This window comes from Hippocampus bargibanti, linkage group LG01, assembly GCF_051943395.1.
Source record: "Hippocampus bargibanti isolate YZ-2025 linkage group LG01, ASM5194339v1, whole genome shotgun sequence".
Classification (NCBI taxonomy): Eukaryota; Metazoa; Chordata; class Actinopteri; order Syngnathiformes; family Syngnathidae; genus Hippocampus; species Hippocampus bargibanti.
The window spans coordinates 1945065-1961596 of NC_142734.1; the positions used below are offsets into that span (position 1 = coordinate 1945065).

General features: G+C 41.3%; 1 protein-coding gene and 1 long non-coding RNA gene across 2 annotated transcripts; both read left to right on the forward strand.

Annotated features, from left to right (window-relative positions):
• On the forward strand, positions 1-16236 carry LOC148902698 (uncharacterized). Its single transcript, XR_016113652.1, has 2 exons — positions 1-2807; positions 15370-16236. It is a non-coding gene; the product is annotated as an uncharacterized LOC148902698 (long non-coding RNA).
• On the forward strand, positions 5040-16236 carry LOC148902699 (ras-related protein Rap-2a-like). The gene is made up of 2 exons (XM_088988450.1): positions 5040-5691; positions 14544-16236. Exons 1-2 carry the CDS (start codon positions 5378-5380, stop codon positions 14779-14781), a joined length of 552 nt encoding a protein of 183 aa, XP_088844576.1. The 5' UTR covers positions 5040-5377; the 3' UTR covers positions 14782-16236.
• Positions 16237-16532: the final 296 nt, after the last annotated feature.

Sequence of the window (16532 nt, forward strand, 5' to 3'; positions counted from 1 at the left end):
CCCCCCCAAAAAAAAGGGCTTGATGGGGTTTTGTCCCCAGACATCCTAAGCCATGTTGTGTGTATGTTTGTGCGTTTGAGAACGGAGATTGTGGAACGTGGTGGACTTGTGGGGGTGGGGGGGGGGGGGGGGTTCAAGAGCTCAACACAACGGTGCGCAATCGGCAACCATTTCAAGACTTGAACTCGGAGGGCTACACACGTTTGACCGCCCGGAATTCTGTTTCATTTTAGAAAACTGTAGAAGTGCCTAAACTTGCTCACCAGGATCATGGCCAATCGCAGACAACCCTTCCCCTCTCACAAACTGCCCTTTGACCTCACACGTGTCTTTCTGGAAGTCCAACTCGGGCTCTCACTATGTACCATCTTTTCTTACCGGTAGTTTCCAAGAGAAGTAAGAGTCGGGTAAAGGGGAAGGGGAGGCAACTTGCGTTTATTGTATATATGTAGTTTATATTCTGAATATAGGATAGTATTTCAAGTTTGTGCTATGTGTACTCTGAAAGTATGTTCGGACCCCAGTCCGCCTGCACTTCAGTCAAGTCAAGATCATGAAATGTTCTTGTGCTGCTGTTTTAGTTTTTATTGTATTTTTTAAAGGGCAACCGACACCATTTTTTTTTTGTTTCCTAATCAGAAAAACCTTTTGTAGCATCTAAAATACTCAAATTTGATATTTTTAGTCAATTGCTAAACACCAATGAAAAAACGTAAAGTTTGAGACACTTAAAGTGTCTCAAAACTACTTCAAAATGACGAGTTTCAGAAGGTCCCGCCCCTTTTTTCGTGACGTCACGCCAGGACGTCTTCGCCTTGCTCTACAATCAAAACAATGGCTTCAGATTGGGAGAAGATGCTTTCTTATTACTCATCCAGTTATGAATATGATTCAAATAGTTCTGAAGAGGAAAGCGTACATGTTTACAATCGATTCAAGAAGTCCTTCCGGATCATATTGAGGCGTCTAGACTCCAATGTCGCTCCCCGAAAATGCACAAGATGGCGCCCAAGCTCCGTTGGAAATGGGCTGATTTGTCTGCTGGGAATTTGTGTCAACTAGTATCAAATAGTAGTCTTGGTGCAACACACAACGATTCACCATTGCGTTATTTATGTAGTTTTCCTTCTAATTTCGCCATCAACACGGATCGACACAAAGTTTTCAGACCAAACAAAGTACCCAAAATGCATTGTGTGTCGCTTTCTCGGTCAGGGGCGTTCCTTCAGTGACGTCACGTCAGGAATCGTCATCAACTCGAAAACAAAACTTCCTGAATACTCAGCGTGAGTCTTAAAACGTAAAATATAGCTACATGCGGTGGAATCATTGTAAAATACGCTCAGTAGAAGTCATTTGAAGTGATTTTACAAATTATGGACAGAACTTGTCCGGAGGCGTCGGTTGTCCTTTAACCGATCGGCAGATTTCAATGTTGTCAAATGTTTTTAAATCATTATTTCATTTTTTTATTCATTTTTCTCACCAAAAGCTAATGTCACTTCATGGTGCTCGACGACCATCGACAATCCACAATTTTTGGGTTTCATTCCCCTCGATTTGTCTTCATGCATTTGCGCTGTTGGGCGTGCATGTTTTATTCGTGACTGGGGCTTAAAAGTTTCATATTTTACCGTAATTTAACTTATGTTTTACTTCTTGTTAGTTACTATGTTGTAAACAGATTATCAATTGAATGTAATTTATTGAGCCGTGCGTCGTTGGCGGCGGTGTGGAAATGGAAGCCACTGGACCGACATGGCCGCCTTGCTGGGAAGACGACAAAAAAGAACAATTTTAGAAGAAATCACACAAGTAGAAATAGAGTAGAAAATTCATGTGTATTGTGTTAATGACATTTTACCAAAAAAAAAAACAACACACGAATGAATATACAGTGATACCTCGGCTTACAAACGCTTTAGCTAACGAACTTTTCGCCTTAGGAACGTTAAATTCACGAGAATATAATCTTGGCATACAAACTAGTTTTCGGGAAACACACGAAGCGCCATAACGAGTGATGTGTCATTTGCGAACGAGCGGGTTCTTGGATCTCCTAGCAAGGAGCTGAAAATGGCAGCCGACTTTTTTTTCCCCGCTTTATTCCCCACCCTTTATTGATAATTCAAAGGCAGAGTGTAGACTGCAAGGTTAAAATGTCACATCAATCAGGCTCCACAAATAACCCGCACAAACCATCCGTACAATTTGAAGAGAACACACAAGCGAGGCAACCAGCTATTAACAAAGTTTCTAGTGTGTCTGCCTGCATCTGTTGCAATATCACAACTTCCAAAATGTACAATTCAGAGCGCCTTGAGACACTTGATGCAAAAAGCTATCAACCCAGCTAAACAGAACACAATTGATGAAGAACTAGGTAAAATTATCGCAGAGAAAGCACGGCAACTTCACACGGATATCGTCAAGAGGCAACCTGGAAATTCGTCATCCATTGATGATTTCAAGGCTAGCCACGGATGGTTCGCGAACTCTAAGCGTCGTACAGGGATTCGTAGTGTCATTCGTCATGGTGAGGCAGCCAGTTCTGACAATAAAGCTGCCAAAGCTTACAAGGAATCACTCCTCAAGATGGTGGAAGAAGAAGGCTACGTTCCTCATCAAGTGTTTCATGCTGATAAAAACCTAACCGGACTTTCATTACACAGGAAGAGAAGTCCGTCCCTGAGTATAAGCCTATGCAAGATAGGCTAACCCTCCTTCCTGCAGTCCTCATGGAATGTGACTTTCCCTCCCAAATCCTCCCACTCCATTCCATCAAGCCATCAACGACCATCACAAAGGCAAATAAAATGACTTTATTGTACAGTACAGTTATTTTTTTAATTACAATACCATAGCACATTTACTATACATAAAATAAGATATAATTTGTGTAGTTTTAAACCTTATGTTGTAAAAAAAATATGTTTAATGGGGACCTGGGAACAGATTATTCTCATTTTAATGGTTTCCTATGGGAAATTAATGTTTGGAATACACACTTTTCACCTGACACACACTTTCTGGGAACCAATTAAGTTCGTAAGCCAATGTATCACTGTATGTACTTATCATTCTAGTATGCTAGTATTTCATAACAATCTTAAGTTGTTGCCGTGGCAACCAAATGTTGGGAGTTTACTAAATTTTGGTATTTTTGTAAAAGACATTGTTTGGTTGACTTTTTTTCCCTAAGACACTTTACACACAGTAGATTGTTTAAAAAAAAAGATGAATATTTCATATTATTCACTGAGATTCTTACGGTTATTTTTACAACGCTGTGACACTCACAAGACTGCATCACCATATGAATCAGTGGCGGGCCGCGGATTTCATCGCTAGGCCTTCAGTAGTGCTACATCTGAATCAATCCAGATTGAAAAAAAGTGTGGGGTGCTTTACTACAAGTTCACTAGAGCGGGCGTCGGGAACCTTCTTGGCTAAGAGAGCCATTAACCTAACAAACAATATTTATTATTTCAACAAAATGTCAGAATGTATTACTTTCAAGATGTACATCACAGAGCTCCTTGAGACAATTAATGAAAAAAAGCTATCAACCCAGCTAAACAGAACACAATTGTTGAAGAACAAGGTAAAATTATCGCATAGAAAGCACCATTCCTCAAGATAGAGAAAGAAGGCTACGTTCCACTCCGTTCCATCAAGCCATCAACGACCATCACAAAGGTAAATAAAACACCTTTATTATACAGTACAGTTTATTTCTTTAATGATAATCCCCGTAACACATTTATTTTACATGAAATAAGGTATATTTTGTGTAGTTTTAAGGCTTAGAAAATTAGAAAGTAGAAAATGATGTTATACGCACAGAGATGTGTTTTAAACTGAATGTAGTTGACGTTAACGGTGGATGGTTCAAAGAAAGCCAGCAGGAGAACTTACTGAAGTGTTGGTTCCCCTTGAACAAACTCCAAAGTTATTGCCTTAGCTCAAATCCGTTGACCAGATTGTTTTTTTTTTTTTTTTTTTTTTTTTTTGTCTGTTCAACTTTTTGAAGAGACGTTCATTTCTTGACCCCTGTCGTATTTTAATTTTATTTCAAAATAAAGGAATAATGACTGCTAAATCAATCTCTTCTCTTTCATCTCAAACTGCTTTAAAGGACAACGACACCATTTTTTGGTTTCCTAACTGACACCAGAAAAACGTTTTATAGCATCTAAAACACCCAAAACACACAGTATGATATTTTTAGTCAAATGCAAAACACCAATAAAAATGACTTCAAGTGTCCAAAATCTGCCAAAAAAAAATGAACCCGGAAGTGGCCAGTTTCAGAAGGTCCCGCCCCCCTGTTCGTGGTGTCACCCCAAGACGTCTTGCCTTGCTGGAGAATCAAAACAATGGCTTCAGATTCGGAGAAGATGCTTTCTTGTTACTCATCCACTTATGAATATGATTCAAATAGTTCTGAAGAGGAAAGCATACATGTTTGCAATCGATTAAACAATTTATTCCGTGCCATTTTGAGGTATCTGGGGGTGGGAAATGTAGCACCAAAATGAGGCAGAAAATGGCGACAAAGCTCAGTGTAAGGAATCAATCAGGCTGATTGATTCCTTACACTGAGCTTTGTCGCCCTCTTCTGCCTCTTTCAGGTGCTACACAAAGTTTTCAGACCAAACAAAGTCCAGCAAAATGCATTGACGTGATGGAAGGACTGCTATAATGTGTCCTTTTTTTCGGTCAGGGGCGTTCCTTCAGTGACGTAACGTGAGTACTCGTCACCAACTAAAAAACAACACTTCCGGAATATTCAGCGCGAGTCTTAAAACGTAAAATATAGCTATATGCGGTGGAATCTTTGTTAAATACGCTCAGTAGAAGTCATTTGAAGCCATTTTACAAATTATGGACACGACTTGTCCGCAGACGTCGGTTGTCCTTTAAACGGGGGGATACTGTATTTCATGTCTTGGGTGTACCTAATGAATTGTCCGTTGAGAGTCACCCCCCCCCCCCCCCCTTCCTCTCTTTCTGACGCGACATGCCGGAAACGTCCGTCTGATGCAGGCAATCCAAAAAGGCGTGGATTCCCTACATTTTTGGGGGGGTCTTGACGTGGCCAAAAAAAGTCTGCTTTTCCTTCCACACACCATCGCTAAGCACGGAGAGAAGAAGAAGAAGAAAAAATGTCGTTTTAGCACATTAGCAAGATGTGCAGCCGACTGGCTTCTAATTATAGCCGGTCTCATTTCTGCCTATTGCATTATGGATGCCCGTGGAAGAATCCTTTCAGATAGCGTGGGAACGTCTCGCTAGAGGCCGAATGCCACATCGCCTCCGCCCGCCCCACAATCGTCGCCAGGTCGGGATGAGCCGCTTGTGAACGCCGACTGCCATGCGGGAGTACAAGGTGGTGGTCCTCGGCAGCGGCGGGGTGGGCAAGTCGGCCCTGACCGTGCAGTTCGTCACCGGAACCTTCATCGAGAAGTACGACCCGACCATCGAAGACTTCTACCGAAAGGAGATCGAGGTGGACTCGTCGCCGTCGGTGCTGGAGATCCTCGACACGGCTGGTACCGAGCAGTTTGCCTCCATGCGGGATCTTTACATCAGGAACGGTCAAGGCTTCATCCTGGTCTACAGTCTGGTCAACCAGCAGAGCTTTCAGGACATCAAGCCCATGAGGGACCAAATTATCCGGGTTAAGAGGTGAGGCTTCACTTTGAAACATTGATTATCGTCTGATGGATATAGATCGATTGATAGCGGGATGGAGTGATCGATTGATAGATAGATAGATAGATAGATAGATAGATAGATAGATAGATAGATAGATAGATAGATAGATAGATAGATAGATAGATAGATAGATAGATAGATAGATAGATGGGTAGGTTGTTAGCTAGCTAACTAGTTACATAGATAGATAGATGGGTAGGTTGTTAGCTAGCTAACTAGTTAGATAGATAGATAGATAGATAGATAGATAGATAGATAGATAGATAGATAGATAGATAGATAGATAGATAGATAGATAGATAGATAGAACCATATTATAACCCTCCACCAGAAGCTAAGTACAATTAGGCTTACTCAGTCGTATACTTTGAAGGGAAACCTTAAATAAAGGGGAAAATGCTGTAAATTAAATCAGGATTATGCTCTGTTATTCCACTGAAAAGTGTCATGACATTTTGTGTCAGGCGCCAAGCCCTCCCTCCGGCCATACCGTCCGTCATGCGTATGACTAACACGGGATGCGCTTCGGATCACTTAGTTAGGAGCGTTACTCAATAAATGGGATGAGATCATCCCACAATCTCGCCGCATAGTTGAGCCTTCCTTATCTTGGATGTCTTTTCATCAGATGACGAAACTGTGGGGGGGGGAAAAAAACGTCCCTTTTTGGATATCATGTGACGAGAACAATGAAGCCTCCAAAGGACAACCGACACCATTTTTCTAGAATCAAAACAATGGCTTCAGATTGGGAGAAAATGCTTTCTTGTTATGAATATGATTCAAATAGTTCTGAAGAGGAAAGCATACATGTTTGCAATCGATTCAAGAAGTCCTCCCGTATCAATTCGAGCCGTCAGGACTCCAATGTAGCGTCCCAGAAAATGCACAAGATGGCGCCCAAGCTCCGTTGAAAATGGGCTGATTTGTCCGCTGGGAATTTGTGTCAACTAGTATCAAATAGTAGTCTTGATGCAACACGCAACGATTCACCAATGTATCACTGTATCTGTTACAAGTATATCAATCAACTGTTAGCCAGACACATGCTAACAGTCTGCTAGCTGTCTGCATTTCCCGCTCATGTTAACATTTATTATCATTTCAAATAATGTACGGCGTACTACAACCGTCATCATCCTCACATCGGCGTCACCGTATGTCAGCTGATGCGTCGCGTGAAACCATTCAAATCAAAGATGGCCGGCACATCGTTCTACCAAGTGTCCTTTGTGCCGAAAAACCAAGTGCGCATGTGGCCCATGAATACTTCATGTATCAATTTCGCGCAGGGATAATAAATAGCTAATAGATAGCCAGATAGCCAGCCAGCTAGACAGCTAATAGCTAGACAGCTAGCTAATGGATAGCTAATAAATAGCGAATAGATAGCCAACAGCTAGCCAGATAACAGCCAGCCAGCTAGACAGCTAATAGCTAACCAGCTAGCTAATTGATAGCTAATAAATAGCGAATAGATAGCTAATAGATAGCCAATAGCTAGCCAGCTAACAGCCAGCCAGCTAGACATCTAATAGCTAGCCAGCTAGATAATGGATAGCTAATAAATAGCGAATAGATAGCCAACAGCTAGCCAGATAACAGCCAGCCAGCTAGACAGCTAATAGCTAACCAGCTAGATAATTGATAGCTAACATATAGTGAATAGATCGCTAATAGATAGCCAATAGCTAGCCAACTAACAGCCAGCCAGCTAGACATCTAATAGCTAGCCAGCTAGATAATGGATAGCTAATAGATAGCCAGATAGCTAACAGCCAGCCAGCTAGACAGCTAATAGCTAACCAACGCGCTAATGGATAGCTAATAAATAGCTAATAGATAGCTAACAGATATCCAGCTAGATAGCTAACAGCTAGCCATCCATTATATATTGATTAATATAACGCTTAAAAAATTAGCGGGTAAATCATTTGTAATTGTCAGTCATGATACAACTGAATATCAAGAAGTGGTATTTACGTTTTATTTTCTTAACTTTTAAAAAACAACTCTTAGACAAGAAGAAAGTTGACAACGTGTTGCTTGCGAGTGGGCCTCACAAGGTCTCATGATAACAATAATCACGACTTGAGTGGAAAAACTGCTTAGCTTGCAGAAAAACAATCCTTTCCCACTGGCGCAGATGTTCTGACAGGCACCAGATGAATTTTGCAGCTGACAAAAAAAGGGGCTCAAACGGCTCGCGGTTATGATAATAATCATCATACTTTTCATTTCTAAGCGCCTTTCAAAACTTTCAAGGTCACTTTATAGTCACTGGATAAGTGTATTTTCTGTGGGTGAGCAGCGGCAGCCACACCCGCCAGCGTTTACTCAACCCGGAACTAACTAAAATAGCTAGCTAGCAAATAGATAGCTAATATCTAATGAATAGATGGCTAATATCTAGCGAATAGATGGCTAATAGCTAGTGAATAGATAGCTATTAGCTAGCGAATAGGTAGCTATTAGCTAGCAAATAGATAGCTAATAGCTAGTGAATAGATGGCTAATAGCTTGCAAATAGATAGCTATTAGCTAGTGAATAGATAGCTAATAGCTAGTGAATATATAGCTATTAGCTAGCAAGTAGATAGCTATTTGCTAGCAAATAGATTGGATTGGATTGGATTTGCCTTTATTAGTCTCACAGTGGAGAAATTTACATTTCACAGCAGCAAAGTGATAGAAGGAATTAAATAGAAAAGGAATGAATAGATAGCTATTAGCTAGCGAATAGTTAGCTATTAGCTAGTGAATAGATAGCGAATAGATAGCGATTAGCTAGCAAATAGATAGCTATTAGCTTGCGAATAGAGAGCTAATAGCTAGTGAATAGATGGCTAATAGCTTGCAAATAGATAGCTATTAGCTAGCGAATAGATAGCTAATAGCTAGTGAATAGATGGCTAATGGCTTAGAAATAGATAGCTATTAGCTAGTGAATAGATAGCTATTCGCCAGTGAATAGATAGCTATTAGCTAGCAAATGGATAGCTATTAGCTAGCAAATAGATAGCTATTAGCTAGTGAATAGATAGCTATTCGCCAGTGAATAGATAGCTAATAGCTAGCGAATCGATTTATTTATTTATGTATTTATTTTATTTATATTAATTTAGGAAGTGGATTTGTTGACCTTTGTATTTTTTCATGACAGCTAACAGGACGTCCAGTGCGTGTTGTCCTTCGGTATCACGTTGTGAAGTCTTTAAATGATCCCCTCCCGCTGATTCCGATTCGTGCTGAGTTAGCCATCAACATGCGGTGTAGTTGCATGATGAATCCGCTCACCACAACATAATGGAATTGAGTGAGGTTGCAAGCCAAAAAGACATCAGGCGTCCATTAGGGAGTCGCGTCAACTGGAATGCGGGAAAAAAAAAGTGGGCTGCAGACCTCGCTCGCACACGAGGCTTCATGCTGTTCCGTGCCAGAGTTAGCATAACCACGGTTAGCTTAACCAGACGACTGTGGCGGGCCGTGGGTTTTATCGCTAAGCCTTCAGTAGTGCTATGTCTGAATCAATCCAGACTGAAATCAAGTGTGGTGTGATAGACTACAAGTCCACTAGAGGGTACTATTAGCCAGGAAATAAATACTGTAACTGACCGACCTTTCTTAATAATGTCCATTTTTTTCTTGAAAAATTCACCTCAACCTGTCACTCTTGATGATTGGTCAGTGGCGGGCCGTGCATGTCACTCCTAGGCCTTCAGTAGTGCTACGTCTGAATCACTCAACAGCTGCGAGTGATGTGCGATTTACTACACGTCCATTAGAGGATGTCGTTGGCCAGGAAATAACTTGTGACTTCAATAAATGTAAGAAATATTGTCATTAAACTCTTTGAATTTTTATTATGAATGTGTGGATTTAGGATAACCTCATAAAATTGCAATATTAATTGCTATTTTTGCTAGCTTCGGAGCTGTCCAACCTTAATGATGTCCATTCGATTCAACCAATTCCATTTCTTCTCTTTCAGCCATTGTGGGTTGACAAAACCGCAATTAAACCAACACAACAATATACTGGCTTAGGCAGTTTTGCTAGCGATACAGTGTGCTAGCTCTGGCCAGTATGCTCTTCACGAGTGGCTTGTGAAACGATGATACCTCGGTTTACGACCCCTTTGGCTTATGAACTTTTCGGTTTACGAACGTTAAATTTAAGAAAATTTTATCTTTGCATACAAACTATTTTTGATAGTTCAAAAACAGAGTGTAGACTGCAAGGTTAAAATATCCCATAAATCAGGCTCCACAAATAACCCGCACAAGCCATCTGTACACTTGATGCAAAAAGCCATCAATCCAGCTAAACAGAACAAAATTGATGAGGAACTAGGTAAAATTATCACAAAGAAAATACTTACATTCATTCCTCAAGATGGTGAAAGAAGAAGGCTACGTTCCTCATCAAGTGTTTAATGCTGATGAAACCGGCCACTCCATTCCATCAAGTCATCAATAACCATCACAAAGGTAAATGAAATGACTTTATTATACAGTACTCTTTATTTCTTTAATTATAATACCATAGCACATTCAAAAATTATGTTTTAGGGGGACCTGAGAACGGATTATTCTTATTTTAATGGTTTCTTATGGGAAATTAATTTTTGGGATACACACTTTTCGCCTTACACACTGTCTGGGAACCAATTAAGTTCGTAAGCCAAGGTAGCACAGTATTTAATAAGAATGAATGGACAAAATAGCATTCACATTCGCCGATGTTTTTAGGCCAGCAGAGAAGGCTTTGCAGGCCCAGTTTTGTACATTTTCACACAATCGGATCATCTCGAGTCGGCGGCTCGAAAAGGCTACTTCAAAGTAGCCTTTTCACGCTGCACTGATGCTGTGTCAAATAGCAGGATGGGAGCGGGAACGGGGTGGGGACCAAAATGAGGCATCTCAGGGGGACCCTGTGGTGTAGCCTCAAAGCAGCATTTAGATCGCAGCCACACGCGCCAGCGTTCACTCAGCCTGGAAGTAACTCAAATAGACAGAAAACTAGCTAGCTAGCCGATAGATAACCACATAGATAACTAGCTAGATAGCCAGCCAGCCAGATAGCTAATTGATAGCTAATAGATAGCTAGCTAGCTAATAGATAGCCAGATAGATAGCTAGCCAGATAGCCAGGCAAACAGCTAATTGATAGCTACTAGATATCTAGCTAGCTAATAGCCAGTTAGATAGCTAGGTAGATAGCCAGCCAGCCAGCCAGATAGCTAACAAATAGCTAATTGATAGCTATTATCTAGCTAGCTAGCTAATAGATAGCCAGATAGATAGCGAGCTAGATAGCCAGCCAGCCAGAAAGCTAATTGATAGCTACTAGATAGTTAGCTAATAGATAGCCAGATACATAGCTAGCTAGATAGCCAGCCAGTCAGATAGCTAACAGATAGCTAATAGATAGCAAGCTAGGTAGCTAGCCAGATAGCTAATTGTTAGCTACGAGATAGTTAGCTAATAGATAGCCAGATACATAGCTAGCTAGATAGCCAGCCAGTCAGATAGCTAACAGATAGCTAATAGATAGCAAGCTAGGTAGCTGGCCAGATAGCTAATTGTTAGCTACGAGATAGTTAGCTAATAGATAGCCAGATACATAGCTAGCTAGATAGCCAGCCAGTCAGATAGCTAACAGATAGCTAATAGATAGCAAGCTAGGTAGCTAGCCAGATATCCAGCCAAAAAAATCTGAAGTACATATTGTCATATTTATCTTTTATCATTGATATATTTTTTTTGCTATTTTTTTCCTTCTTGCAAAGAGGACAGGGACACATGAATGGGGCAATAGTGGTGGGATTATTAAGTCAAGTATTAGCTATATAGCTAGCTAGCTATCTCGCTAGCTAACGATTGATCTATCTATCTATCTATCTATTTAACTAGCTAGTTAGCTAGATAGTTAGCTAGCTAGCTAAACATATATCTATCTTGATAGCTATCTAGCTAACTATCTAGCGAGCTAGCTAGCTGGATTTCGAGTCATATATCTCGTGAGCTATCTATCTATCTATCTATTTGAGTTACTTCCGGGTTAAGTAAATGCTAGCGCATGTGGCTACCGCTGCTCACCCACAGAAAAACTTGTGTGACTGTAAAGTGACCTTGGGAGTTTTGAAAGGCGCTTATAAATGAAAAAAAATATATTATTATTATTATTATTATTATTATTATTATTATTATTATTATTATTATTATTAAAATGAGTGATGACTGTAATACAGAGACGTACAGAAAGCCATGAGACTTGTTAAACATTCCTTCCATACTTCACACAACTCAGGAAAGATGTGTGATGTGTTTGTTTATTTTACTATACAGTACACACACACACATAAACACATAAACACATAAACACACACGCACACACGCACAGATTGGCCCCAGTGCTTCAGCGGCTAATTTGTAGCAGATGCAGAGTCTGCAGCATTGGAGGCCTTTGTACTGTTTTTGCTCGCACGCTGCTGCTATGAGGCTTGTAAAATGTCGACTTGGCACAGCAGGTATCTTTAATAAGGTTAACGTGGGCCCCGAGCAACTTTTTTTGGGGGTGCCACTTCTAAACACTACTTCCCATTGTGTGTGTTCCCCCGAAAGGCAGCTATCGGCGCTAATGAGAAACAATGAAAGTTTCACTCTGGTGTCTTTTCATGACAACGCAGCATGTTTGTAGCCTCATAAACGGCAAACATGAACATTGGGAGGCAATCCGGCGCCTCAAATGTGAGCCGCAGGAAGTGGAAATTTCATATACAGCGATACCTTGGCTTACGAACTTAATTGGTTCCCAGACAGAGTGTGTAAGGTGAAAAGTGTGTATCCCAAAAATTAATTTCTCATAGGAAACCATTAAAATGAGAATAATCCGTTCCCAGTTCCCCATAAAACATAATTTTCTACTTTCTAAGCCTTAAAACTACACAAAATATACCTTATTTTATGTATAAAAAATGTGCTATGGTATTATAATTAAACAAATAAAGTGCACTGTATAATAAAGTCGTTTTATTTACCTTCGTGATGGTCATTGATGGCTTGATGGTGGCCGGTTTCACCAGCATGAAACACTTGATGAGGAACGTAACCTTCTTCTTTCACCATCTGGAGGAATGATCCCTTGTAGGTGCTTTCTCTGCTATAATTTTACCTTGTTCCTCATCAATTGTGTTCTGTTTAGCTGGGTTGACAGCTTTTTGCATCAAGTGTAGAGATGGCTTGTGCTGGTTATTTGTGGAGCTTGATTGATGGGAATTTTAACCTTGCAGTCTATACTCTGCTTTTGAACTATCAAAGTTGTCCAAATGTCACTGTTTTGTATCAATTTTCTCATTCTCTCTCTGTTGGCTGCCTGTCTCTTTAATGTTTAAACCTTCTCCCGTCACTGCTGCGTTCTTGACCAATCACGTGGCTTTAACTGAAGACTGGGGGCGGGGAATAGAGGAAAAAAAATGTCGGCTGCCATTTTCTTTTAGGAGAACGGGTCGTTCGCGAATGACACATCACTCATTATGGCGCTCCGTGTGTATCCCGAAAAATAGTTTGTAAGCCAAGGTAATTTTTTCATAAATTTAACGTTGGTAAACCGAAAAGTTCATAAGCCAATGGGTTCGTAAAGCGAGGTATCACTGTATTTGTGAAAATGAGCACAATGTGACCCTCCGCTTCATTTCTATTGGGACGACACGAGGAGCCTAATGGAATGCGAATTGTCTATAAAAGTCATGCGATCCGCAGCACACAACCAAACCCCCCTGCGAGGCACAACAGTGGCAACAAACAAGCGAAGCAATCTCTCCACCCAGACCGCGGGGAAGCCGGCCACTCCCTGAGATATATTTAGAGTGTCTCCCGAGAGACCGTCAGCTTGCATTTGCCCACGTGGCTCAATCCTTGTTCAAACCCTGACTGCTCACACAGGTCAGACGACCAGCTTGTCGGTGCCCACTCTTCCTCCTCGGTGGTGATGGCGGTGGTGGTGGACCCCTAAAATGCAGGCAGGAGGGATGAGCAGGGTGTATTTGATAAATTGTTTCAAATAAAGTCAGCAGGAACAAAATCTCAGTCATCAGAACAAAAAGGTCCAAAGTAGAAAACAAAACCATAAGTAAAGTATGCAAGGTGGTGGTGGTGGTGGTGGACCCCAAAAAAGCAGCCAGGAGGGAGGAGCAGACAAATTGTATTCAATAAAGTCAACAGGAACAAAATCTCAAAACAACAAGTCACCAGAACACAAAGGTCCAAAGTAGAAAACAAAACCATAAGTAAAACATGCAAGCTGGTGGAACCCAAAAAAAGCAGGCAGGAGGGAGGAGCAAGATGTATTTCACAAATTGTATGAAATAAAGACGACATGAACAAAATCTCAAAACAACAGTCATTAGAACAGAAAGGTCCAAAGTAGCAAACAAAACCTTGTGCAAAACATGACAAGATGAACCCCCAAAAAAATCATGCAGGAGGAAGGAGCAGGGTGTATTTGATAAATTGTATTAAATAAAGTTGGCAGGAACAAAATCTCAAAACAGCAAAGTCATCAGAACAGAAATGTCCAAAGTAGCAAACAAAACCATGAGTTAAAACATGACAAGACGAAACAAACCTGACAGGGTGAAACAAACAATTACAAAAATGGTCGTGCCAGGAAAAAAATCTCAAACATCAGTCATCAGAACAGAAAGGTCCAAAGTAGCAAACAAAACCATGAGTAAAAACACGACTAGATGAAAGTCCTTTTAAATGCCGCTGATCGAAACGTCCAACACCTGACAGTCGGCTCCATCTTCTCTTTTTCAGGTACCAGCAGGTGCCGGTGGTGCTGGTGGGAAACAAGGTGGACCTGGAGGACGAAAGGGAGGTGTCCCCCGGCGAGGGTCAAGCACTGGCGGAAGACTGGGGCTGCCCCTTCATGGAGACCTCCGCCAAGAGCAAAACAATGGTGGACGAGCTTTTCACTGAGATCGTGCGCCAGATGGATTTTTGCCCACTGCCGGACCGCCGAGAGGCCTGCTGCCCCGCCTGCAGCGTCCAATAGTGATGAACCCGAAGACGCTAACAAAGGCAATTCAAATGTCGCCATTCCTTTTACTGTGATATCTCGGTTGACGAACCCGTTGGCTTACGAACTTTTCGGTTTACGAACGTTAAATTTGTGAACATTTTACCTTGTCGTACGAACTATTTTTCGGGATACACACGGAGCTGCCACAATGAGTGACGTGTCGTTCGCGAACGAGCTCGTTGTCCGAACAAGAAAATGGCATCCGACTTTTTTAGGCCTCTATTCCCCCAGTCTTCGCTTAAAGCCACGTGATTGGTCAAGAACGCAGCAGTGAGGGGGGGTGGTTTAAACATTCAAGAGACAGGCAGACGACAGAGAGAGAGTGATAAAATGGATAGAAAACAGTGACATTTGGACTCGTTTCAACGTTGATAGTTCTAAGGCAGAGTGTAGACTGCAAGGTTAAAATTCCCATCAATCAGGCTCCACTAATAACCCGCACAAGCCATCTGTACACTTGATGCAAAAAGCTATCAACCCAGCTATTTGATGAGGAACTAGGTAAAATTATCGTAGAGAAAGCACCTACAAGGGATCATTCCATCAACGACCATCACAAAGGCAAATAAAACTACTTTATTATACGGTACAGTTTATTTCTTTAATTATAATATCATAGCACATTTATTACACATAAAATAAGGTATATTTTATGTAGTTTTAAGGCTTAGAAAATTAGAAATTTATGTTTTATGGGGACCTGGGAACGGATTATTCTCATTTGAATGGTTTCCTATGGAAAATTATTTTTTGGGATACACACTTTTCGCCTTACACACTCTGTTTGAGTACCAATTAAGTTCGTAAGCCAATGTATCACTGTATTTCTATGTAAGGAATGCGCTTTTGGCTGAAATGCATGCTGGGAAATGTAGGAAAAATACCCAGCGAGGCCGATGCAATCTAATCGTTCGGACATTGGGATGGATTTCCCTTTGAACGCCCCCCCCTCCCTATCCATTAGCCTCTTCCTGGTCAACAGCCAATTTCAAGGGCTTTCCCAAAGGGCAAAAAAACACCTTTAAAAGCCATCGACAAAGAGGATTGGAGCAGTCGAACAGCAGATTTCTACACAGATGTCAAAGCAGCAAGCAGCACTGTGAAGCCGTCACCCCAGAAGTTGACCCACTTGTCGCTTCGCCGAACTGTGAACGAATGAAAAAAAAATGAATGAATGAATGTCGTCAAAAGCGTCGCAAAAAAAAACGTGCGCGTGAAGTCATTTCCTCTCACGCTGACCTTGAGTGCGCTCTCACCTAAAGAGACCATGTCAATCAATCATTGTTGACACCTTACAGACGATACAAATGCCTCGTACGCCAAAACATGATCGCGACAGTGTATCTTCGATTGCGTCAGTTAGCCGCTAACTGTTAGCTGCTCTCATCAACGCTTATTTTTAACCAAAATAAACAAGTCTTTATCGCACCAATGGCGCACGCTCATTTGCGTTCTTTCCTGTGTGGCGATTTGCAAGATGGTGGTGGTGGACAGAAAGGTCCAAAGTAGCAAAGAAAACCTTGTGCAAAACATGACAAGATGAATCCCAAAAAAAGCAGGCGGGAGTGAGTAGCAGGGTGTATTTGACAAATTGTATTCATCTGTGTAAGCTCTCAGTCGTACAGGAGTGGTCCATCGATGAAAAGGTTTCTTCAGCCGTCATCTTCTTTGAAGGTGTTGGACGTTTCGCTTCTTATCCAAGAGGCTTCGTCAGCGAACTAAAA

What these genes read in the sequence shown, in the direction of transcription:
- LOC148902699 (XM_088988450.1), top strand. Translation starts at nt 5,378, where the DNA reads ATGCGGGAGTACAAGGTGGTGGTCCTCGGCAGCGGCGGGGTGGGCAAG. An exon ending in CAAATTATCCGGGTTAAGAG is followed by an intron (nt 5,692 to 14,543) that starts GTGAGGCTTCAC and finishes TCTCTTTTTCAG; the next exon opens with GTACCAGCAGGTGCCGGTGG.